Below are 22,556 nucleotides of genomic sequence, written 5' to 3'. Positions count from 1 at the left end.
ACGATAGCTCAGGTGGTGGACACGAGCCACGGCACCTCAACTAACAGGCCAAAAAGCACCAGTCGCTGGTCCCTGTATCGTTTAACAGATCACACTCCTAAATTTGAAAGTTAAACCATTGCCCGAGACACTGAATCCGGGACAGACCCACATCGGGTCATCATCGGGTCCCGACTCCCCGCGTTGGTTCCCGCATCTGACTGGGATATGCAGGAAAAGGGGTTGAAAAGCCCCCCCGCCGTTTGGAGCTGCCGTAGCTGGGGGTCTAAGAATTCCACGGATCGTCAAGTCTACGTCAGATATTTGCACAGAATTCGAGAAAATTATTAGATGGAAAAATAGGGTACAACGAGGTGAAAAAATGACGCGGTCAACCTCTGTTTGATAACCTGCAATCTGACCCGTAAACTCATCAGAATTATCATTACATACAGTAACAGTTCTACTGGTGTTGGCATCCCGATAGCGCAATGCAAATTTTGTCCACGAGGTGTCACCCCAAGAAAAAAAAACAGATAAATACAGATAAAAATAATGATTTACATCAGCCCGTTATGCTTCGGGTTCCTTGCGGGCATGAAAATGATGGATCCAAGTCTCTTTCTTACATACCTTAATGGTATAAAAAGAGCGTAGTGAAAGAGTATAAGGCCCTTCACATTTTGGTTCAAATCTGGTTTTCCTTTTAAAATTCTTAATATAACCCCAAAAACGCCATTGAGTGACTCGAGCGTGGCCAGAGAAGGGCAACGGAGCTGGGGCAGGGTCTGGAGCACAGGTCTGCTGGGGAGCGGCTGGGGGAACTGGGGGGGTTCAGTCTGGAGCAGAGGAGGCTGAGGGGAGACCTCCTGGCCCTCTGCAACTCCCTGCCAGGAGGGGGCAGAGAGGGGGGGTGAGTCTCTGGAGCCAAGGCCCCAGCGCCAGGCCCCGAGGGAATGGCCTCAAGCTGCCCAGGGCAGGGTCAGGCTGGCTCTGAGGAAGGATTTCTGTGCAGAAGGGGCTGTTGGGCGTTGGAATGGGCTGCCCAGGGCAGGGGGGAGTCCCCGGGATCCCTGGGGGGGTTGAAGAGTCGGGCTGAGCCAGCGCTGAGGGATCTGGGGCAGTTGGGGGGGGTCAGGGGGAGGGTCACGCTTGGGCTGGAGGAGCTTCAGGGGCTTTTCCAACCCAGGTGGTTCTGGGATTCATTTACACGGTCCCAGCACGCAGAGTGACAATGGGCTGAGGGCCTTTGGTGCCCGCGGGAAGGAGCAGGCAGTCCCCGTCCCAGCGCTGGCGAGCTGACCCTCTGTCCAGAGCCTGCGCGCTGCGGTAAAGTCCAGGTGTCTTCTTCCTAACCCAGCAGAATCACCCCCCCGGAACAGGGTCTCTGTGTCTCTTTGTTCCAGCCCCCCCCTTATCTCCGTTTTCCTGCTCTAGGAGTTGCCCAAGTGGCCACTGAAGGCCTCGACTCTGCTCCCCGTGACTGTCACCGGGAGCATGACGAGCGTTTCCATCGGAACTAAACAAAGAGACCCAAGGCAACGCTTGAGGTGTCGGGAGCCCTCGAGAAGCAAAGAAAGCAAAGCACAAGCAAAGCCGCTGTCTGTCACGTCACGTCACGTCACGTCACGTCACGTCACGTCACGTCACGTCACGTCACGTCACGTCACGTCACGTCACGTCACGTCACGTCACGTCACAGGTCAGTCTTAATAATTGTCAGCAATTCATTTGTTTGAGCCCTTTCGATGCCTTTCAGCGCCCCCCGGGGGTTCCCGCCCTGTGCCCCCCTCCTGTCCCCCCGCTCGTCTGGGACCACCCGTGACCCCCCCGGCGACCCCCCCGGCGCTCCCCCTCTGCCCCGCGCAGGCCCCGCCCACCCCGGCGTTGCTCCGCCCCCCGATCAAGCCCCGCCCACCGCCGCGCTGCTCTCGCGAGATCGGGACCGACCGGCCCCGCCCCTGCCCGGCGCGTCCCGACCGCGGCCCCGACCCGGCCCCGGCCCCCCCGGCCCCCCCGGCCCCCCCGGCCCCCGCCATGGCCGACCCCAAGTACGCCGACCTGCCCGGCATCGTGAGTGCGGGGCCGGGCCGGGGGGGACCGGGGGGTCTGGGGGTGTCGGGGGGGCCTCGGGGAGAGTGAGGGGAGCGGGGGGGCGGGGGGGTGAGGAGAGCAGGGGCCGGGTGGAGAATGAGGGGGGCGGGGGGTGTCAGGGGGTGCTGAGGAGCTCAGGGGATCGGGGGGTCTGATGGGGTGGGGGGGTCTGAGGGACCGGGGGGGTCTGGGGGGTCTGAGGGGATCGGGAGAGATGTGAGGAGAGAATGAGGGAGTCGGGGGATTCGGGGGGGTCTGAGGGGATCGGGGGGGTCCTGAGGAGATCAGGGGCTCTGAGGGGATCGGGGGGGCCGGGGGGAGGATGAGGGGTCAGGGGGATCGGGGCGGTCTGGGGGGCGTCAAGGGGAACTGAGGGGGTCGGGAGAGTCTCGGGGTAACGAGGGGGTTGGGGGGTGTGAGGGGATCGAGAGGGTCTGTGGGAACGGGGGGGTCAGGGGGAGCTGGGGCTGGGTGGGGGGGGGTCTGAGGGGTTGGGGGGCTCTGGGTCAGTAAGTGGGGCGTGTGGGGAGACTGGGTGTGTTAGAGGGGGGATGTGGGGGGGATTGGAGGCGTTTGGGGTGTTCGGGGGGATCGAAGGGGGCTGGGGGTGTAAGTGGGGTGTTTGGGGAGCTGGGGGGAAAGAGGCACCTCCTGGGGGTTGGGAGTGGTGGGTGGGGGCAAGTGGGGGGGGGGGGGGGGTGTTTGGGGCCATCAGGGCGCCCAGAAGGGCTGTGGGGAGATGGGGGGCGGGGGCAGGTGGCCGCTGGGGGGGTCTGCAGCCGCTTGGGGCAGCTGTGGGGTGTTGGACCGTGAAGGGAAGAGAAAGAGCCGCGGGGAGCCGGGGTCTGACCGGAGCCCGTCTGTGCCCCAGGCCAGGAACGAGCCCGACGTCTACGAGACCAGCGACGTGTCCGAGGACGACCAGGCCGAGTTCGAGGCGGTGAGGCCTTGCCCGTGCCGCGGGGCGGGGGCGAGCGAGCGTGCCCGGGCCCCCTCCCGCAGCCGCACGGCCCCGTGGCAGGGAACTGTCAGGGCAGGTGTCCCCATCCCCGGTGTCCCCCCCTCCGTAACGCGGCCGGGGGCAGCAGAAGGGAGCGGGGCTGGCCGGCCCCCCCGTCCCCGGGGGCTCTGCACGGGCAGCGCCTGGCAGCAGCACAGGGAGGACGAGGGGGGCTCTGGAGGTGGGTTCACCCCCATAAAACGGCTCTGAATGGCAGCGGGGGGGTCCCGCAGAGCAGCCCCCTGCCGGAGCCCTTCGCTCCCAGGCCGCGGCCCTTCTCTGTGGGGCTGCTCGGCGGCTCTGAGGTGGGGGGACACCAGGGGGGGCACGAGGGGCGCAGCCGGGGCTGCCCGGTGCCCCCCGGCTCCGCCGGTGAGGCCGAAGCTGACGGGTGCTCGTAGCTCCCGGCCCAAACGGCTGCTCGGCGCCCGCCGGGCCCCGCTCGGCCGACACGCGCTGCCGGCTGGGCCGAGGCGGGGAGGGGGGAGCGGGGCCTCGGCGGCGCGGAGCCGAGACCCGGCTTCTCCCCGCGGCGCTGCCGGCGGCTGTGGGGGACGCGGGGTCGGCGCAGCCCCCCCACGCCTGGGCTGGCGCGGCACCGGGCGCTGCGCGCGGGGCAGGGGCACGCCAGGCACCCGGCCCCCAGCTCCGAGGGGGCAAAGAGATCCCCCGCGAGGGGCGAGAGGGACTGAAACGGGCTGTTTGCACCCAGCGCCGCCCCCGTCCCGCCTCGGTCGCGCCCAGGCGGTCCCCGAGAGCAGAGCGGTGCGGCAGCGGGGGCTCCCCAGGGCCTTCCCTGGCGGGCGGCCTCGCTGCAGGCAGAGGCGAGGGGTCGCTGGGTTTCAGTCGCTGCCGTCTCCTCTCCCGGGAGCCCCTCGCGCAGCTTTGTTGCGTCTCCCGGCTCTCGCGCGCTGAACTGACCTGAGTTTTCCCACCGCTCTTCCCCTCCCTGCTCCCCGCCTTGCCTGGACACTAGTTTGCACAAGTAAGCCCATTTGCCGCTCCTGGTTCTGCATGTCCTTGGGGGTTGATTTTGCCCTTTGGGGTTGATTTTGCATGCGGCAGATGTGCCCGGGGTCCCGTAGCCGCTGCCCGTGGCTGCGTGGGCCGGTGCCGGCTGCGGGTCCCGGCGCTGTGGGGCAGAGGGAGGCAGCCGGCGGCGGCTGCGGGTCCCGGGCTGCGACGTGCTGCTGCTGCCGCCTCCCTGCTCTCCCCTGCCCGCTCTGACTCTGCCCTGCCTGCCTGCACGCGCTGCCCTCCTCATCCTTCGGGACCCCCAGGGACCCCCTGGCCGCCCCCGACGGGTCTCGGCCGTGCCGGGAGCTGCCTCCCGCCGAGGTTTCGCCCCCCCAGAGCGCAGCCGATGCCCCCTCCCACCCCGGGGACCCCCCGGGCGTTGGGCTGCTGCGTGGGGACCCGTCCTGCCCCAGGCCCTGCTCACGTTCCCCCGCGGGGAGGAGAAGAGCTGGAGCTGGAGGGAGGTTTTCAGACGGGGGCTCGGCCGCGTCGCCCCCAGCCTGTGGCCGCATCCTGCTCCCGCGCCTGCGCTGGGCACCGTGACCACCCTCGTGGCTGCCCCGGGGTGCCCGGCCGAGGGGTCCCTGGGCCGCTGCCCCGGCCCTGGCAGGGGCTGTCCCCGCCGCTGCCCTCGCCTCCGCGCTGGCAGCCCCCACGTCCCGCGTGGCTCCGGAGCCCCGGCCCGGGGCCGGCGGGACCAGCCCGGCAGCAGCCCCGGCACAGGGACGTGAGGGACGGCGGCCGCGCACGGGACAGACCTTCTAACGCCGTTTTTGTCTCTCTCTCCCCGCTCTCCTCCTAACCTTGCTCTGACTTTCTCACCTCTGGGAAACGCAAGGAGCTGGTAAGAGCCCGTCCGTCGGCCGCTGTGACCCTGTGCTCTGCTCGGGGTGCTCGCCGCTGCCTCCCCGCAGCCGGACGGGCCCCCCCGCTGCCAGCGCTGCTCCCGCTGCTCTCGCCCCCCCTTGCCCGCCCGCAGCGCGCCAGGGCTCCCCGAAAGCGCTTCAGGCTGCGCCCGGGTGCCGGGGCTGGAGAGGGGCTGCCGTGGGCCGGGGCAGCAGGCGGGGGGGGCCTTGGGGTGCCTCCCGTAGGGCCCTGCTGGGCCGGGGACCCCCCGACCGTGGCGGGGGGTGAGGAGAGCCCAGTCTCAGCATCGGCACTCGCCCTGCCAGGCTCCAGGTCACGGCCCGTTGGTCTCAGATGGATTGGAGTCCCACAGTGCCCCCCCCACTGTCCCCCGGGTGGGGGGAGCCCCCCCAAGACGAGTCTGTGGGGCAGCTCCAGCCCTGCTGGGCCGGGGGCCGCCCCGGCTGCCCGCGACACGTGGGCTCGGCAGCAGATTTCCCGACGCTGGTCGCGGGGCGGCCGAAAGGCTTCGGCCTGGGTGTGCGCCCGCAGCCCCGGCCCCGCTGCCAGGCCCCCGGGGGGGTTTTCCTGCCCCCGGGCCGGGCCCGCCCAGGGCTGCGCCGGCCCCGCGCCGGGTCCTGGGGCTGTGCCGCGTCCTGCAGGGCTCTCGCTGCCCCGGCAGCCCCTCTGCTGGGTCCCGTGGCGGCGGGTCAGGCCCTGGGGCTGCGCCCCTGTCCTGGGGGGACGGGGCCGTTGGCCCCAGCTCCGTTCCCGTGCGCCCTCTCCCCGGTGCCGGCCCCAGACGGCCGCCGGCGCTGCAGGGAGGCGGCAGCTCCGCCGACAAACCCTCACGGCTGCCCCGTCCCTGACGCCGAGCGTTGTGTGCAGGAGGAGCTCACCAGCACCAGCGTGGAGCACCTCATCATCAACCCCAACGCCGCCTACGAGAAGTTCAGGGGCAAGCACCTGAGCACCAAGGGAGTGGGTGAGCCGGGGGGGTGAGGGAAGGGTGGGCTGTGGGGACCCTGAGCTGGCCCCAAGGAGGGCACAGCCCCCCTGGCTATTTTGGGGTGACCCCCTGCTCTTCTTCCAGATTTCTCCGATCGCATCAATAAGCCCAGGACAACGGGCTACGAGTCTGGCGAGTATGAAATTGTGAGTCCAGAGGGGTGTGGATGTGACCCCCCCAGCGCAGGGTCCCTCGTCCCCGCGCGCCCCGCGCTGACGTCCCCGCCGAGGGCCCCAACCGACCCAGGATGGCAGGAGGGTGGAGGTGGGAAGGGGCCTCTGGAGGTCTCCGGGCAGCGCGTGCCCACGGCCTCTGGTCCTGCACGGGCCCCGCTAAGAGCCGGGTGTGGGTGCGGCCTCACCCTGAGCAGGGTCCGGAGCCGGGCCCCAGGCTCCGGGAAGGGTGGGAAGGTCCTCGAACGCGCCCGGCCCGAGCTGGGGAGGGGCTGGAAGGCCGGGCCCTGAGGAGCGGCTCAGGACTCCGGGTTTGTCTGAGCTGGAGAACAGGAGCCTGAGGGGCGACCTCGTGGCTCCCTGCAGCTGCCTGAGGAGGGGACGGGCAGAGGGAGGTGCTGAGCTCCGCTCCCGGGGGTCGGCGGTCGGACCCGTGGGGATGGTCCAGAGCTGCGCCAGGGCAGGTTCAGACTGGTCGCTGGGAAGCGTTTCTCTCCGGGGCGGGTGGCCGGACGCTGGAACGGGCTCCTGGAGAGGTGGCCGATGCCCCCAGGCTGTCGGTGTTTGAGGGTTTGGACAATCTCCTTCAGAACAGGCTTTAACTTTTGCTTGGCGCTGAAGTGGTCGGGACCTGGGCTGGATGGACAGTGTCGGTCTCCTCCAACTGAAATCTCCTTCCGCGGCTTCCCCCTCCTTGCCCTTCCCACCCCCTTCAGTTGTTGATAAGCCCCCCCCGAGCCTTCCCTGCTCCAGGCTGAACAGTCCCGGCTCTCGGCCTTTCCCGGCAGAGGGATGGGCCGGTCCCTTCAGCGTCTCTGTGGCCCTTTGTTGGACCCTGTTGGAGAGGCCGGGACCCGGCCTGGCCCCCGGGGCTACGCTGGTGGTCACCGGCCCCCGCCCAGGCTCTGGGCCGAGGGGCAGCACCCCCTGGGCTTGGCGGTGGGGCCGGTTTCAATCCCCCCCCCCGCCTGCTCGTCCCCCCAGACTCAGCAGCTTCTCGGGGCGGGTCCTGGGGAGACGCTGCCAGCGGCTCCGAGGAGCAGGCAGACAGTAGCCACCGCTCTGCCCGCGCCTGCCCGCGCGCCCGGGCCTCTGCAGAGGGTTATGGAGCTGCTCCAGCGTGACTTCCCCCGGGCGCAGCCGTGCCCCTGGCTCTCGGGGGTTTTGTTGCCGTTCCCGGCCTGGAAATGGTTTCCAGGAGCAGCTGCTGCGTCGCCTGCCCCGGGCACAAGGCGAGGCTGAGGGCCTGGGGCTCCCTGCCCGCTCCCTCCTGCCCTGCTGGCAGACGGGGCCGACGTTCCCTTTCCCCCAGCCCTGGGGCACTTCTCCGGGTCCCCGTGGCCGGTCCCCGATGCTGGCGAGTGGCCCTGCGGCGCCATCAGCCAGGTCGCTGGGCCCTGGCGGTGCCTCCCACCTGCGCCCGGGCCCCGGCGCGTCTCCAGTTCCCTTCGGTCCCCCCGAGCGGATCCTCCTGCGCCGCGGGCGCCTCCGCCTCGCCCCCCCTTCCCCCGGCCGCCGGCACCGGGGATCCGCGGCGGCCGCTCGACTCGGGGCCGGAGGAGCCTGCGGTGCCTCAGCCTTTCCCCGCTCCCAGCCTCGTCCAGCCCCGGCCCCCGGTGCCCGTCGCCGTCCTTCTGTCCCCGGCTGCTCCCAAAGCCCTTCCCGTGGCCTCGGCCAGCGCCGGCCACGTTCAGTTCCAGCCGGGCTTTGCCTTTCCCAGCCCCGTCCCTGGCTGCGCGGGCAATGTCTCCTCACCCTTCTCCTCCTCCTCCTCCTCCTCCTCCTCTTCCTCCTTGTGGTTCCCCTGAGCGCCCCGGCAGCCTCCCCGCCTCGCTGGGACGGAGCGCTGGGGGCCGGGGGAGTGACCCTTGAGCGTGGGGCAGCTCCCCCGGGCCCCTCTTGCCTCCGCTGCCAGGGGACCCTTCCCCGCAGAGCTTCCGCCAGGCCGGAGGCTGCTGCGCTGCGGCCCGGGGCTGCGGACCCCCCCTCAGCTTCCCCCCCATCTGGTGGCAGCTGCCTTTGCCCCCCAGACCCCCGGCCAGCCCCTCCCTACCGGCGCAGACGAGCCCCCCCCCCGCTGCCCGTGGGCTCCTCTGGCCCTCGCAGGAGAGGGGCACGTCGGGGTCGAGGCGCTCGGGACCCCCCCGGGCTGCTCCGTGGGGCTGCGGGGTCCCTCCGGCGGGTCTCTCCGAAGGGCCCCGTGAGGACCCGGCGCCCCCGAGCATGAGGCCGCTCCTGCCGGGGGGGGTCGGTGCCTCCCCCGCGGCCTCTGCTGCTCCGTCCCTTTTCTCGCCTTTGTGCGCAGGGACGGGCGGGCCCCGAGGGCAGCTGGGGAGCAGCGTCCCAGCCGCCCCCCCAAGCCGCCCCCTCCGCGGCGCCCGGTGCCACGGGCGGGCTGTGACCCCCCCGACCCCCGCTCCTCTCCCTGCAGCTGGGCGAGGGTCTGGGTGCCAAAGAGACGCCCCAGCAGCGGTACCAGCGGCTGCAGCACGAGGTGCAGGAGCTGGTCCGGGAGGTGGAGCAGATCCAGGTGAGCGTCCCCCTGCCCCGGGAGGGACGGGACGGACGGGACGCTCGGCCGTCCCGGGGGTGACCGACCCCTTCCCTCGCCCCAGAGCACGGTGAAGGAGGCGGCGGCGGCGGAGGAGCTGACGCCCATGGCCTTGGCGCGGCAGGTCGAGGGCCTGAAGCAGCAGCTGGTCTCCAGCCACCTGGAGAAGCTGCTGGGCCCCGCCGCTGCCGTGGACTTCGCGGACCCCGAGGGCGCCCTGGCCAAGTGAGTGGGGTCCCGGCCGCGGGGCCGCGGGGGGAGACGCCGGCGCCCCCGCGGGTGGGACTGGGGGGGGCCGGGCCCCCGCCCACCTTGTCCCCTGCCCAGGCGCCTGCTGCAGCAGCTGGAGGTGGCCAAGTGCAGCAAGGGGGGGCCGGGGAAGAGCCCCCCCAAAGGCCCGGCCCCCGCCGCAGGCGCCGTCACCTTCGAGCTGTACTGGCGGCCGGAGCAGGAGCACTTTGCCCAGAGCGCCAAGGTGAGCGCGGGGGGGGGGGGGGTGAGCCGTGCCTGCCCCTCCGGGGGTCCCGATGCCTCACCCCCCCTCACCCCCCCCCCAGGTGGCGGAGCTGGAGAAGCGCCTGGCGCAGCTCGAGGCGACGGTGCGGTTCGAGCCCGAGAGCCAGGTGAGGGCCGGGGGGGCTCCTGCCCCGCCACTGCCCCCCCCCCCCCAATCCTTCCTGCCCCCCCTGACACAGTTTCTTCCCCGCAGAACCCGCTGCTGGTGGGGCTGAAGGGCACCAGCCTCGTGGTGAGTCTGGCTGGGCGGGGGGGCACGCGTGGTCCCCGAAGCCCCGGCCGTGCCCGCAGCTCGGGGGGGGCAGCGGCGGGGCTGCCCCGTCCCCCCTCACCCTGCTCCCCGTCCCCAGGAGACCGTGCAGGTGCTGCAGGCCAAGGTGAACGTCCTGGACGTGGCCGTGCTGGACCAAGTGGAGGCCCGGCTGCAGGTGGGGGGGCGCAGGAGGGACCCGCGCGGGGGGTGTCTGGGGGCCACGGCGGAGCCACGGGCCAGCGCTGGCCAGGGCCGCGGGGTGGGGGGCGAGTGCGGCCGGGTCTGGGGTCTGACGCTGCTGCCCCCCCTCCCCAGAGCGTCCTGGGGAAGGTGAACGAAATCGCCAAGCACAAGGCAACGGTGCAAGATGCCGACACCCAGAGCAAGGTGAGAGCTGGCGGGGAGGGGCCCCCGTGGCAGCCCCGGAGCGGCGGGGGGGGGACGTGCAGCCCCGCCGTGCCCTGCTGACCCCCCCTCGGTGCCCAGATCCATCAGCTCTACGAGATGATGCAGCGCTGGGACGCCGTGGCCAGCACCCTGCCCGACGTCGTGCAGAGGCTGGTGACCCTCAGGGACCTGCACGAGCAAGGTGAGGGGCTGGGGGCGACGGGGGGGGCCGGGGTCGGGCGCGTCTCGGCGGGGGGGGCCGCGGCGCTGCCCCCCCAGCCCTGAGCTGCCTCCTCCCGTCGCGGGCAGCCACCCAGTTCGGGCAGGTGCTGGTGCACTTGGACACGACGCAGCAGGAGATCGCGGGCGCTCTCAAGGACAACGCCGTGCTGCTGGCGGAGGTGGGTGCCGCCAGCCCCCGCCGGGGTGCGGGGGGACCACATCGTGACCCCCCCCTCACCCCCGTCCCCGCTCGCCCCCCCCGCCAGGTCCAGAAGACCATGAGGGAAAACCTGGCCGTGGTGGAGGACAACTTTGCCGACATCGACGCCCGCATCAAGCGGCTGCAGAAGTGAGAGCCCCCCCCCGCAGCCGGCCCCCCCGCGGGCATCCCCGCCCCCCCCGCGGGCCCTGCGCCCCCCCGCGGGTCGCTCCCTGCCCCCCGCAGGTACCAGCCGCTGCTCGGACAGACCCTGGCTCTGCCCCCCTGCACCGTGGGGGGGCTTGGGGGGTCCTCCCTGCCCCTCCCTCCCCACCTCAGGGCAGGGGGGGCCTCTGTCCCCCCCGGATTTCCTCCAATAAACAGCTCCGCTCCCAGCGCCTCCGTGTCGGCGTCTCCTTGGGGCTGTGGGGCGCGGTGGGGCGCAGCCGCCGGGGTTCAACGCGGCTTTTAACGGTGTGTAACCCCCCCTCGCCCCCCCCAGCCTCCTCGTGGCACTAAACCCCACGGCCCTGGGGGGAAGCTGCGACCCACGGGGGAACGTCTCCTCGTTGTCACCGTGGGGCTGGGGACTGGGGGGGGGAATGGGGACGACCCCGAGTGGGTGGGGGCGACCTGGGGCAGGGGTGTGCAGCCCCCCCAGGCTGGGGGAGATGATTATTGCTGGTACTGGGGGGTGGGATGGGGGGGAACCTCTTTTTTGTTGAGGGAGAGCCTGGCGCTAAACTGGCCCTGAGCAGATCTGGCCCTGGGGCCACGACCCCCCCCATGCCTGAGGTAATGGGGGGCAGTGGGACCCCCCCAGCATGCGGGGGGGGTGACGGGGCCGGAGCCCTCAGCTGTGTCCGGTGGCACCAACCCTGTCCCTGCAATGTGGGGGCTGCCCTGAGTGACTTGGGGGGGGGGGGCAGGGCCATGGTGGATGGCTGCGGGCGGGGGGGCACAGGAACAGAGAGGAACAGAGACCCCCCCTGCAGTTGTGGGAGTCACCAGGGGAGCAGAGACACCCCCCCTGCACCCATGGGTGTCACGGGGGGGCAGAGGGGGGGACAAACTGCTCACGAACCGCAGCTGGTACTGGTGGTGGCATTCCGTTGATGTTCTTTTCCCCCCGAACGAGTCTGTCGTTCGCTGGGGACCGCGATGGGGGAGTCACCCCCCCCAACCCCCCCATCCCGATCCGCAGCCGTTGGCTTCGCTTCCTCCTTCCCATTCCTGCGGGGCAAGAGCAGAGCGAGGGGCTGTGCGTGCTCCGGGGGTCTGTGGGTGCTCTGGGGTCTGTGGGTGCTCCGGGGGGGCTGTGGGTGACCTGGGGGGCTGTGGGTGCTCCGGGGGGCTGTGGGTGACCTGGGGGGCTGTGGGTGCTCCGGGGGCTGTGGGTGCTCCGGGGGGGCTGTGGGTGCTCCGGGGCTGTGGGTGCTCACGGACCATCCGGGCTCAAGCCATGAGAGTTTCCATCTGCGTCCGCCGTGGGGGCTCCGGGGAACCCAGCTGGAGCGTCAGGATTTGAGGGCGGGGGGGGCCCGTTGCCGGCGGGGGGGAAAGGGGCGGCGTGGCTGCACCCCCTGACCCACGGGGGGACCCCAGAAGGGGCGGGGGGTGGCCAGGGCTGGGGGCAGGAGCTGAGCTCTGCCCGTGCCCTCTGTCCCCCCCGGGGGGCTCCTCCCCGGGGCGGGGGGCAGGAGGCAGCGGGGGGGCCCGGGGGGGCCCGTCCCGGTCCAGCGCTGACCCCGGACGACGCCGGGCCGGGGCCCCCCCGCGCCCCGAGCTGCCCCGGGCAGATCCTGCTCTCACCCCCCCAGGGCGAGGAGTTGGGGGGGGGGGGCTCCTCCCGCCCAGGCAGCGCTGCCGGAGGGGGGCGCGGGGGGCCCTGAGCCGCTGTCCCAGGGCGGGGGGGAGCGGCGGGGGGAGGACGGGGCGATGCTGCCCCTGAGCCCGGGGGGGGAAAACCCTCGAGCCCTGGCACGGCGTGCACATCCCCGGGGGGGGGATGTGACCCCGCCCTGCACCCCCGGACCCCCCCAGCGCTCTGAGCCTCAGCGGATGGGGCTCCCCCTTCCCTAAAACACCCCCCCTGCCCCGGGCCACCCCCTGCCCCCCGCCCAACGCCTCTGACTGCCCCGTGACCCCCCCGCAGCCATCCGCCACGGCCCTAGCCCCCCCCCCCCCCAAAGTCACGGCCCCACCACTGCCCACCGGGCTCAAACCCACCACTGATGGGGGGGGGGGGGCTCCCACCCAGGGCAGCCCCCACATTGCAGGGACAGGGTTGGTGCCACCGGACACAGCTGAGGGCTCCGGCCCCGTCACCCCCCCCGCATGCTGGGGGGGTCCCACTGCCCCCCATTACCTCAGGCATGGGGGGGGTTGTGGCCCCAGGGCCAGATCTGCTCAGGGTCAGTTTAGCGCCAGGCTCTCCCTCAATAAAAAAGAGGTTCCCCCCCATCCCAGCCCCCAGTACCAGCAATAATCATCTCCCCCAGCCTGGGGGGGCTGCACACCCCTGCCCCAGGTCGCCCCCACCCACTCGGGGTCGTCCCCATTCCCCCCCCACAGTCCCCAGCCCCACGGTGACAACGAGGAGACGTTCCCCCGTGGGTCGCAGCTTCCCCCCAGGGCCGTGGGGTTTAGTGCCACGAGGAGGCTGGGGGGGGCGAGGGGGGGTTACACACCGTTAAAAGCCGCGTTGAACCCCGGCGGCTGCGCCCCACCGCGCCCCACAGCCCCAAGGAGACGCCGACACGGAGGCGCTGGGAGCGGAGCTGTTTATTGGAGGAAATCCGGGGGGGACAGAGGCCCCCCCTGCCCTGAGGTGGGGAGGGAGGGGCAGGGAGGACCCCCCAAGCCCCCCCACGGTGCAGGGGGGCAGAGCCAGGGTCTGTCCGAGCAGCGGTTGGTACCTGCGGGGGGCAGGGAGCGACCCGCGGGGGGGCGCAGGGCCCGCGGGGGGGGCGGGGATGCCCGGGGGGGGGCCGGCTGCGGGGGGGGGCTCTCACTTCTGCAGCCGCTTGATGCGGGCGTCGATGTCGGCAAAGTTGTCCTCCACCACGGCCAGGTTTTCCCTCATGGTCTTCTGGACCTGGCGGGGGGGGGCGAGCGGGGACGGGGGTGAGGGGGGGGTCACGATGTGGCCCCCCCGCACCCCGGCGGGGGCTGGCGGCACCCACCTCCGCCAGCAGCACGGCGTTGTCCTTGAGAGCGCCCGCGATCTCCTGCTGCGTCGTGTCCAAGTGCACCAGCACCTGCCCGAACTGGGTGGCTGCCCGCGACGGGAGGAGGCAGCTCAGGGCTGGGGGGGCAGCGCCGCGGCCCCCCCCGCCGAGACGCGCCCGACCCCGGCCCCCCCCGTCGCCCCCAGCCCCTCACCTTGCTCGTGCAGGTCCCTGAGGGTCACCAGCCTCTGCACGACGTCGGGCAGGGTGCTGGCCACGGCGTCCCAGCGCTGCATCATCTCGTAGAGCTGATGGATCTGGGCACCGAGGGGGGGTCAGCAGGGCACGGCGGGGCTGCACGTCCCCCCCCCGCCGCTCCGGGGCTGCCACGGGGGCCCCTCCCCGCCAGCTCTCACCTTGCTCTGGGTGTCGGCATCTTGCACCGTTGCCTTGTGCTTGGCGATTTCGTTCACCTTCCCCAGGACGCTCTGGGGAGGGGGGGCAGCAGCGTCAGACCCCAGACCCGGCCGCACTCGCCCCCCACCCCGCGGCCCTGGCCAGCGCTGGCCCGTGGCTCCGCCGTGGCCCCCAGACACCCCCCGCGCGGGTCCCTCCTGCGCCCCCCCACCTGCAGCCGGGCCTCCACTTGGTCCAGCACGGCCACGTCCAGGACGTTCACCTTGGCCTGCAGCACCTGCACGGTCTCCTGGGGACGGGGAGCAGGGTGAGGGGGGACGGGGCAGCCCCGCCGCTGCCCCCCCCGAGCTGCGGGCACGGCCGGGGCTTCGGGGACCACGCGTGCCCCCCCGCCCAGCCAGACTCACCACGAGGCTGGTGCCCTTCAGCCCCACCAGCAGCGGGTTCTGCGGGGAAGAAACTGTGTCAGGGGGGGCAGGAAGGATTGGGGGGGGGGGGGCAGTGGCGGGGCAGGAGCCCCCCCGGCCCTCACCTGGCTCTCGGACTCGAACCGCACCGTCGCCTCGAGCTGCGCCAGGCGCTTCTCCAGCTCCGCCACCTGGGGGGGGGGTGAGGGGGGGTGAGGCATCGGGACCCCCGGAGGGGCAGGCACGGCTCACCCCCCCCCCCCCCCCGCGCTCACCTTGGCGCTCTGGGCAAAGTGCTCCTGCTCCGGCCGCCAGTACAGCTCGAAGGTGACGGCGCCTGCGGCGGGGGCCGGGCCTTTGGGGGGGCTCTTCCCCGGCCCCCCCTTGCTGCACTTGGCCACCTCCAGCTGCTGCAGCAGGCGCCTGGGCAGGGGACAAGGTGGGCGGGGGCCCGGCCCCCCCCAGTCCCACCCGCGGGGGCGCCGGCGTCTCCCCCCGCGGCCCCGCGGCCGGGACCCCACTCACTTGGCCAGGGCGCCCTCGGGGTCCGCGAAGTCCACGGCAGCGGCGGGGCCCAGCAGCTTCTCCAGGTGGCTGGAGACCAGCTGCTGCTTCAGGCCCTCGACCTGCCGCGCCAAGGCCATGGGCGTCAGCTCCTCCGCCGCCGCCGCCTCCTTCACCGTGCTCTGGGGCGAGGGAAGGGGTCGGTCACCCCCGGGACGGCCGAGCGTCCCGTCCGTCCCGTCCCGTCCCTCCCGGGGCAGGGGGACGCTCACCTGGATCTGCTCCACCTCCCGGACCAGCTCCTGCACCTCGTGCTGCAGCCGCTGGTACCGCTGCTGGGGCGTCTCTTTGGCACCCAGACCCTCGCCCAGCTGCAGGGAGAGGAGCGGGGGTCGGGGGGGTCACAGCCCGCCCGTGGCACCGGGCGCCGCGGAGGGGGCGGCTTGGGGGGGCGGCTGGGACGCTGCTCCCCAGCTGCCCTCGGGGCCCGCCCGTCCCTGCGCACAAAGGCGAGAAAAGGGACGGAGCAGCAGAGGCCGCGGGGGAGGCACCGACCCCCCCCGGCAGGAGCGGCCTCATGCTCGGGGGCGCCGGGTCCTCACGGGGCCCTTCGGAGAGACCCGCCGGAGGGACCCCGCAGCCCCACGGAGCAGCCCGGGGGGGTCCCGAGCGCCTCGACCCCAACGTGCCCCTCTCCTGCGAGGGCCAGAGGAGCCCACGGGCAGCGGGGGGGGGGCTCGTCTGCGCCGGTAGGGAGGGGCTGGCCGGGGGTCTGGGGGACAAAGGCAGCTGCCACCAGATGGGGGGGAAGCTGAGGGGGGGTCCGCAGCCCCGGGCCGCAGCGCAGCAGCCTCCGGCCTGGCGGAAGCTCTGCGGGGAAGGGTCCCCTGGCAGCGGAGGCAAGAGGGGCCCGGGGGAGCTGCCCCACGCTCAAGGGTCACTCCCCCGGCCCCCAGCGCTCCGTCCCAGCGAGGCGGGGAGGCTGCCGGGGCGCTCAGGGGAACCACAAGGAGGAAGAGGAGGAGGAGGAGGAGGAGGAGGAGGAGACATTGCCCGCGCAGCCAGGGACGGGGCTGGGAAAGGCAAAGCCCGGCTGGAACTGAACGTGGCCGGCGCTGGCCGAGGCCACGGGAAGGGCTTTGGGAGCAGCCGGGGACAGAAGGACGGCGACGGGCACCGGGGGCCGGGGCTGGACGAGGCCGGGAGCGGGGAAAGGCTGAGGCACCGCAGGCTCCTCCGGCCCCGAGTCGAGCGGCCGCCGCGGATCCCCGGTGCCGGCGGCCGGGGGAAGGGGGGGCGAGGCGGAGGCGCCCGCGGCGCAGGAGGATCCGCTCGGGGGGACCGAAGGGAACTGGAGACGCGCCGGGGCCCGGGCGCAGGTGGGAGGCACCGCCAGGGCCCAGCGACCTGGCTGATGGCGCCGCAGGGCCACTCGCCAGCATCGGGGACCGGCCACGGGGACCCGGAGAAGTGCCCCAGGGCTGGGGGAAAGGGAACGTCGGCCCCGTCTGCCAGCAGGGCAGGAGGGAGCGGGCAGGGAGCCCCAGGCCCTCAGCCTCGCCTTGTGCCCGGGGCAGGCGACGCAGCAGCTGCTCCTGGAAACCATTTCCAGGCCGGGAACGGCAACAAAACCCCCGAGAGCCAGGGGCACGGCTGCGCCCGGGGGAGGTCACGCTGGAGCAGCTCCATAACCCTCTGCAGAGGCCCGGGCGCGCGGGCAGGCGCGGGCAGAGCGGTGGCTACTGTCTGCCTGCTCCTCGGAGCCGCTGGCAGCGTCTCCCCAGGACCCGCCCCGAGAAGCTGCTGAGTCTGGGGGGACGAGCAGGCGGGGGGGGGGATTGAAACCGGCCCCACCGCCAAGCCCAGGGGGTGCTGCCCCTCGGCCCAGAGCCTGGGCGGGGGCCGGTGACCACCAGCGTAGCCCCGGGGGCCAGGCCGGGTCCCGGCCTCTCCAACAGGGTCCAACAAAGGGCCACAGAGACGCTGAAGGGACCGGCCCATCCCTCTGCCGGGAAAGGCCGAGAGCCGGGACTGTTCAGCCTGGAGCAGGGAAGGCTCGGGGGGGGCTTATCAACAACTGAAGGGGGTGGGAAGGGCAAGGAGGGGGAAGCCGCGGAAGGAGATTTCAGTTGGAGGAGACCGACACTGTCCATCCAGCCCAGGTCCCGACCACTTCAGCGCCAAGCAAAAGTTAAAGCCTGTTCTGAAGGAGATTGTCCAAACCCTCAAACACCGACAGCCTGGGGGCATCGGCCACCTCTCCAGGAGCCCGTTCCAGCGTCCGGCCACCCGCCCCGGAGAGAAACGCTTCCCAGCGACCAGTCTGAACCTGCCCTGGCGCAGCTCTGGACCATCCCCACGGGTCCGACCGCCGACCCCCGGGAGCGGAGCTCAGCACCTCCCTCTGCCCGTCCCCTCCTCAGGCAGCTGCAGGGAGCCACGAGGTCGCCCCTCAGGCTCCTGTTCTCCAGCTCAGACAAACCCGGAGTCCTGAGCCGCTCCTCAGGGCCCGGCCTTCCAGCCCCTCCCCAGCTCGGGCCGGGCGCGTTCGAGGACCTTCCCACCCTTCCCGGAGCCTGGGGCCCGGCTCCGGACCCTGCTCAGGGTGAGGCCGCACCCACACCCGGCTCTTAGCGGGGCCCGTGCAGGACCAGAGGCCGTGGGCACGCGCTGCCCGGAGACCTCCAGAGGCCCCTTCCCACCTCCACCCTCCTGCCATCCTGGGTCGGTTGGGGCCCTCGGCGGGGACGTCAGCGCGGGGCGCGCGGGGACGAGGGACCCTGCGCTGGGGGGGTCACATCCACACCCCTCTGGACTCACAATTTCATACTCGCCAGACTCGTAGCCCGTTGTCCTGGGCTTATTGATGCGATCGGAGAAATCTGGAAGAAGAGCAGGGGGTCACCCCAAAATAGCCAGGGGGGCTGTGCCCTCCTTGGGGCCAGCTCAGGGTCCCCACAGCCCACCCTTCCCTCACCCCCCCGGCTCACCCACTCCCTTGGTGCTCAGGTGCTTGCCCCTGAACTTCTCGTAGGCGGCGTTGGGGTTGATGATGAGGTGCTCCACGCTGGTGCTGGTGAGCTCCTCCTGCACACAACGCTCGGCGTCAGGGACGGGGCAGCCGTGAGGGTTTGTCGGCGGAGCTGCCGCCTCCCTGCAGCGCCGGCGGCCGTCTGGGGCCGGCACCGGGGAGAGGGCGCCCGGGAACGGAGCTGGGGCCAACGGTCCCGTCCCCCCAGGACAGGGGCGCAGCCCCAGGGCCTGACCCGCCGCCACGGGACCCAGCAGAGGGGCTGCCGGGGCAGCGAGAGCCCTGCAGGACGCGGCACAGCCCAAGGACCCGGCGCGGGGCCGGCGCAGCCCTGGGCGGGCCCGGCCCGGGGGCAGGAAACCCCCCCCGGGGGCCTGGCAGCGGGGCCGGGGCTGCGGGCACACACCCAGGCCGAAGCCTTTCGGCCGCCCAGCGACCAGCGTCGGGAAATCTGCTGCCGAGCCCACGTGTCGCGGGCAGCCGGGGCGGCCCCCGGCCCAGCAGGGCTGGAGCTGGGCCACAGACTCGTCTTGGGGGGGCTCCCCCCACCCGGGGGACAGTGGGGGGGGCACTGTGGGACTCCAACCCCTCCGAGACCAACGGGCCGTGACCTGGAGCCTGGCAGGGCGAGTGCAGACGCTGAGACTGGGTTCTCCTCACCCCCCGCCACAGTCGGGGGGTCCCCGGCCCAGCAGGGCCCTGCGGGAGGCACCCCAAGGCCCCCCCGCCTGCTGCCCCGGCCCACGGCAGCCCCTCTCCAGCCCCGGCACCCGGGCGCAGCCTGAAGCGCTTTCGGGGAGCCCTGGCGCGCTGCGGGCGGGCAAGGGGGGGCGAGAGCAGCGGGAGCAGCGCTGGCAGCGGGGGGGCCCGTCCGGCTGCGGGGAGGCAGCGGCGAGCACCCCGAGCAGAGCACAGGGTCACAGCGGCCGACGGACGGGCTCTTACCAGCTCCTTGCGTTTCCCAGAGGTGAGAAAGTCAGAGCAAGGTTAGGAGGAGAGCGGGGAGAGAGAGACAAAAACGGCGTTAGAAGGTCTGTCCCGTGCGCGGCCGCCGTCCCTCACGTCCCTGTGCCGGGGCTGCTGCCGGGCTGGTCCCGCCGGCCCCGGGCCGGGGCTCCGGAGCCACGCGGGACGTGGGGGCTGCCAGCGCGGAGGCGAGGGCAGCGGCGGGGACAGCCCCTGCCAGGGCCGGGGCAGCGGCCCAGGGACCCCTCGGCCGGGCACCCCGGGGCAGCCACGAGGGTGGTCACGGTGCCCAGCGCAGGCGCGGGAGCAGGATGCGGCCACAGGCTGGGGGCGACGCGGCCGAGCCCCCGTCTGAAAACCTCCCTCCAGCTCCAGCTCTTCTCCTCCCCGCGGGGGAACGTGAGCAGGGCCCGGGGCAGGACGGGTCCCCACGCAGCAGCCCAACGCCCGGGGGGTCCCCGGGGTGGGAGGGGGCATCGGCTGCGCTCTGGGGGGGCGAAACCTCGGCGGGAGGCAGCTCCCGGCACGGCCGAGACCCGTCGGGGGCGGCCAGGGGGTCCCTGGGGGTCCCGAAGGATGAGGAGGGCAGCGCGTGCAGGCAGGCAGGGCAGAGTCAGAGTGGGCAGGGGAGAGCAGGGAGGCGGCAGCAGCAGCACGTCGCAGCCCGGGACCCGCAGCCGCCGCCGGCTGCCTCCCTCTGCCCCACAGCGCCGGGACCCGCAGCCGGCACCGGCCCACGCAGCCACGGGCAGCGGCTACGGGACCCCGGGCACATCTGCCGCATGCAAAATCAACCCCAAAGGGCAAAATCAACCCCCAAGGACATGCAGAACCAGGAGCGGCAAATGGGCTTACTTGTGCAAACTAGTGTCCAGGCAAGGCGGGGAGCAGGGAGGGGAAGAGCGGTGGGAAAACTCAGGTCAGTTCAGCGCGCGAGAGCCGGGAGACGCAACAAAGCTGCGCGAGGGGCTCCCGGGAGAGGAGACGGCAGCGACTGAAACCCAGCGACCCCTCGCCTCTGCCTGCAGCGAGGCCGCCCGCCAGGGAAGGCCCTGGGGAGCCCCCGCTGCCGCACCGCTCTGCTCTCGGGGACCGCCTGGGCGCGACCGAGGCGGGACGGGGGCGGCGCTGGGTGCAAACAGCCCGTTTCAGTCCCTCTCGCCCCTCGCGGGGGATCTCTTTGCCCCCTCGGAGCTGGGGGCCGGGTGCCTGGCGTGCCCCTGCCCCGCGCGCAGCGCCCGGTGCCGCGCCAGCCCAGGCGTGGGGGGGCTGCGCCGACCCCGCGTCCCCCACAGCCGCCGGCAGCGCCGCGGGGAGAAGCCGGGTCTCGGCTCCGCGCCGCCGAGGCCCCGCTCCCCCCTCCCCGCCTCGGCCCAGCCGGCAGCGCGTGTCGGCCGAGCGGGGCCCGGCGGGCGCCGAGCAGCCGTTTGGGCCGGGAGCTACGAGCACCCGTCAGCTTCGGCCTCACCGGCGGAGCCGGGGGGCACCGGGCAGCCCCGGCTGCGCCCCTCGTGCCCTCCCTGGTGTCCCCCCACCTCAGAGCCGCCGAGCAGCCCCACAGAGAAGGGCCGCGGCCTGGGAGCGAAGGGCTCCGGCAGGGGGCTGCTCTGCGGGACCCCCCCGCTGCCATTCAGAGCCGTTTTATGGGGGTGAACCCACCTCCAGAGCCCCCCTGCCAGCCCCGCTCCCTTCTGCTGCCCCCGGCTGCGTTACGGAGGGGGGGACACCAGGGACACCCACCCTGCATGCGGTGGGGGCTGTGCCCTGCCCTTGCTTTTTGCCCCCCTCAAAGCACCAGCCAGCTGAGAAATGGGGGTGGCGTGTGGCTGGGACTTGTCACCGTGGGGGGGACGTGGCCCTGCAGGTGTGCGGGTGGGGACAGGAGCCACTTCCCTGCCACGGGGCCGTGCGGCTGCGGGAGGGGGCCCGGGCACGCTCGCTCGCCCCCGCCCCGCGGCACGGGCAAGGCCTCACCGCCTCGAACTCGGCCTGGTCGTCCTCAGGCAGGTCACTCGTCTCGTAGACGTCGGGCTCGTTCCTGGCCTGGGGCACAGACGGGCTCCGGTCAGACCCCGGCTCCCCGCGGCTCTTTCTCTTCCCTTCACGGTCCAACACCCCACAGCTGCCCCAAGCGGCTGCAGACCCCCCCACCGGCCACCTGCCCCCGCCCCCCATCTCCCCACAGCCCTTCTGGGCGCCCTGATGGCCCCAAACACTCCCCCCCCCCCACTCGCCCCCACCCACCACTCCCAACCCCCAGGAGGTGCCTCTTTCCCCCCAGCTCCCCAAACACCCCACTTACACCCCCAGCCCCCTTCGATCCCCCCGAACACCCCAAACGCCTCCAATCCCCCCCACATCCCCCCTCTAACACACCCAGTCTCCCCACACGCCCCACTTACTGACCCAGAGCCCCCCAACCCCTCAGACCCCCCCCCACCCAGCCCCAGCTCCCCCTGACCCCCCCGTTCCCACAGACCCTCTCGATCCCCTCACACCCCCCAACCCCCTCGTTACCCCGAGACTCTCCCGACCCCCTCAGTTCCCCTTGACGCCCCCCAGACCGCCCCGATCCCCCTGACCCCTCATCCTCCCCCCGGCCCCCCCGATCCCCTCAGAGCCCCTGATCTCCTCAGGACCCCCCCGATCCCCTCAGACCCCCCCGAATCCCCCGACTCCCTCATTCTCTCCTCACATCTCTCCCGATCCCCTCAGACCCCCCAGACCCCCCCGGTCCCTCAGACCCCCCCACCCCATCAGACCCCCCGATCCCCTGAGCTCCTCAGCACCCCCTGACACCCCCCGCCCCCCTCATTCTCCACCCGGCCCCTGCTCTCCTCACCCCCCCGCCCCCCCGCTCCCCTCACTCTCCCCGAGGCCCCCCCGACACCCCCAGACCCCCCGGTCCCCCCCGGCCCGGCCCCGCACTCACGATGCCGGGCAGGTCGGCGTACTTGGGGTCGGCCATGGCGGGGGCCGGGGGGGCCGGGGGGGCCGGGGGGGCCGGGGCCGGGTCGGGGCCGCGGTCGGGACGCGCCGGGCAGGGGCGGGGCCGGTCGGTCCCGATCTCGCGAGAGCAGCGCGGCGGTGGGCGGGGCTTGATCGGGGGGCGGAGCAACGCCGGGGTGGGCGGGGCCTGCGCGGGGCAGAGGGGGAGCGCCGGGGGGGTCGCCGGGGGGGTCACGGGTGGTCCCAGACGAGCGGGGGGACAGGAGGGGGGCACAGGGCGGGAACCCCCGGGGGGCGCTCGCGGGCTGGGTCCCACGGGGGGGCGCGGTGCCGCCCGTGGGGTGCCCCTGGGGCGAGCGCTCCGTTCCAGCCCCCCCCCGCGGGTTTGGGGGTCACGGGGGGGCCGATACCCCCTGACTGCGCGTCCCTGTCCCCGCCTGCCCCCCCGGGCTGGGCAGGGCCATCAAGGACACGAGTGTGTCCGGCCTCAGCGCCGCGGGGGGGGGGGGGGCGGCATGAGTCAGGAGTGCTGGCGTCCCGCGGGGGGGCGGGGAGCTTGGCGGGGTGCAAGGAGGGGGGGCCTGGCCCTGCGCCGACACCCCCCGCTCCCGGCCAGGACAGGGTCTCCACGGTCCTGCCCCCCCCTCCCCCGCAATGAATCAGCACTTTGGGGGGGACCGTTCCCACGGCCGGGAGTCGTGTCCTCCCGCCCCCCCCCCATCTCCGTCCACCTTAAGAGCCGCGAGCAGCTCCACCTTAACGCCAGGGGGGGGAGGGCATGTGCGTGCGGGGAAGGGGAGGGGGGGGCGGCCTCTCCCCCCGCCCATCACCCGGTACCGGGGCTGCAGTGGCGACAGCAGCGCGGT

The 22,556-nt window shown here is 72.8% G+C and overlaps 2 protein-coding genes across 8 annotated transcripts; one reads left to right on the top strand and one right to left on the bottom strand.

The window, feature by feature from the left end:
* Positions 1 to 1,928: 1,928 nt before the first annotated feature.
* Positions 1,929 to 10,643, top strand: LOC141971864 (dynactin subunit 2-like). 4 transcript variants are annotated; one of them, XM_074929495.1, is made up of 16 exons: positions 1,929 to 2,052; positions 2,945 to 3,013; positions 4,050 to 4,058; positions 4,929 to 4,934; positions 5,825 to 5,921; positions 6,030 to 6,091; positions 8,550 to 8,648; positions 8,734 to 8,894; positions 8,997 to 9,144; positions 9,227 to 9,292; positions 9,379 to 9,417; positions 9,536 to 9,613; positions 9,754 to 9,825; positions 9,925 to 10,027; positions 10,135 to 10,226; positions 10,314 to 10,643. In XM_074929495.1, exons 1-16 carry the CDS (start codon positions 2,017 to 2,019, stop codon positions 10,398 to 10,400), a joined length of 1,224 nt encoding a protein of 407 aa, XP_074785596.1. In that variant the 5' UTR covers positions 1,929 to 2,016; the 3' UTR covers positions 10,401 to 10,643. The 4 variants fall into 4 exon arrangements, with proteins under 4 accessions (XP_074785596.1, XP_074785595.1, XP_074785594.1 ...); XM_074929494.1 differs by lacking the exon at positions 4,050 to 4,058; XM_074929493.1 differs by lacking the exons at positions 4,050 to 4,058; positions 4,929 to 4,934 and having other exon boundaries at positions 2,945 to 3,010; positions 5,813 to 5,921.
* Positions 10,644 to 13,013: 2,370 nt separating this feature from the next.
* Positions 13,014 to 21,791, bottom strand: DCTN2 (dynactin subunit 2). 4 transcript variants are annotated; one of them, XM_074929530.1, is made up of 16 exons: positions 21,674 to 21,791; positions 20,716 to 20,784; positions 19,597 to 19,605; positions 18,721 to 18,726; positions 17,735 to 17,831; positions 17,565 to 17,626; positions 15,017 to 15,115; positions 14,766 to 14,926; positions 14,516 to 14,663; positions 14,366 to 14,431; positions 14,241 to 14,279; positions 14,045 to 14,122; positions 13,833 to 13,904; positions 13,631 to 13,733; positions 13,432 to 13,523; positions 13,014 to 13,343 (listed from the first exon to the last, which is right to left on the bottom strand). In XM_074929530.1, exons 1-16 carry the CDS (start codon positions 21,707 to 21,709, stop codon positions 13,257 to 13,259), a joined length of 1,224 nt encoding a protein of 407 aa, XP_074785631.1. In that variant the 5' UTR covers positions 21,710 to 21,791; the 3' UTR covers positions 13,014 to 13,256. The 4 variants fall into 4 exon arrangements, with proteins under 4 accessions (XP_074785631.1, XP_074785630.1, XP_074785626.1 ...); XM_074929529.1 differs by lacking the exon at positions 19,597 to 19,605; XM_074929525.1 differs by lacking the exons at positions 18,721 to 18,726; positions 19,597 to 19,605.
* Positions 21,792 to 22,556: the final 765 nt, after the last annotated feature.

This window comes from Athene noctua, chromosome 30 (assembly GCF_965140245.1).
Source record: "Athene noctua chromosome 30, bAthNoc1.hap1.1, whole genome shotgun sequence".
Taxonomy (NCBI): Eukaryota; Metazoa; Chordata; class Aves; order Strigiformes; family Strigidae; genus Athene; species Athene noctua.
This window is presented reverse-complemented; position numbering and strand designations above follow the sequence as displayed.

Bases quoted from the DNA above. Each gene is read 5' to 3' on its own strand.
- LOC141971864 (XM_074929495.1), top strand. From the start codon at position 2,017: ATGGCCGACCCCAAGTACGCCGACCTGCCCGGCATC. The intron at 2,053-2,944 runs GTGAGTGCGGGG...TCTGTGCCCCAG, and splicing joins ACGCCGACCTGCCCGGCATC to GCCAGGAACGAGCCCGACGT. The intron at 9,293-9,378 runs GTGAGGGCCGGG...TCTTCCCCGCAG, and splicing joins GGTTCGAGCCCGAGAGCCAG to AACCCGCTGCTGGTGGGGCT.
- DCTN2 (XM_074929530.1), bottom strand. From the start codon at position 21,709: ATGGCCGACCCCAAGTACGCCGACCTGCCCGGCATC. The intron at 20,785-21,673 runs GTGAGTGCGGGG...TCTGTGCCCCAG, and splicing joins ACGCCGACCTGCCCGGCATC to GCCAGGAACGAGCCCGACGT. The intron at 13,734-13,832 runs GTGAGAGCTGGC...CTCGGTGCCCAG, and splicing joins ATGCCGACACCCAGAGCAAG to ATCCATCAGCTCTACGAGAT.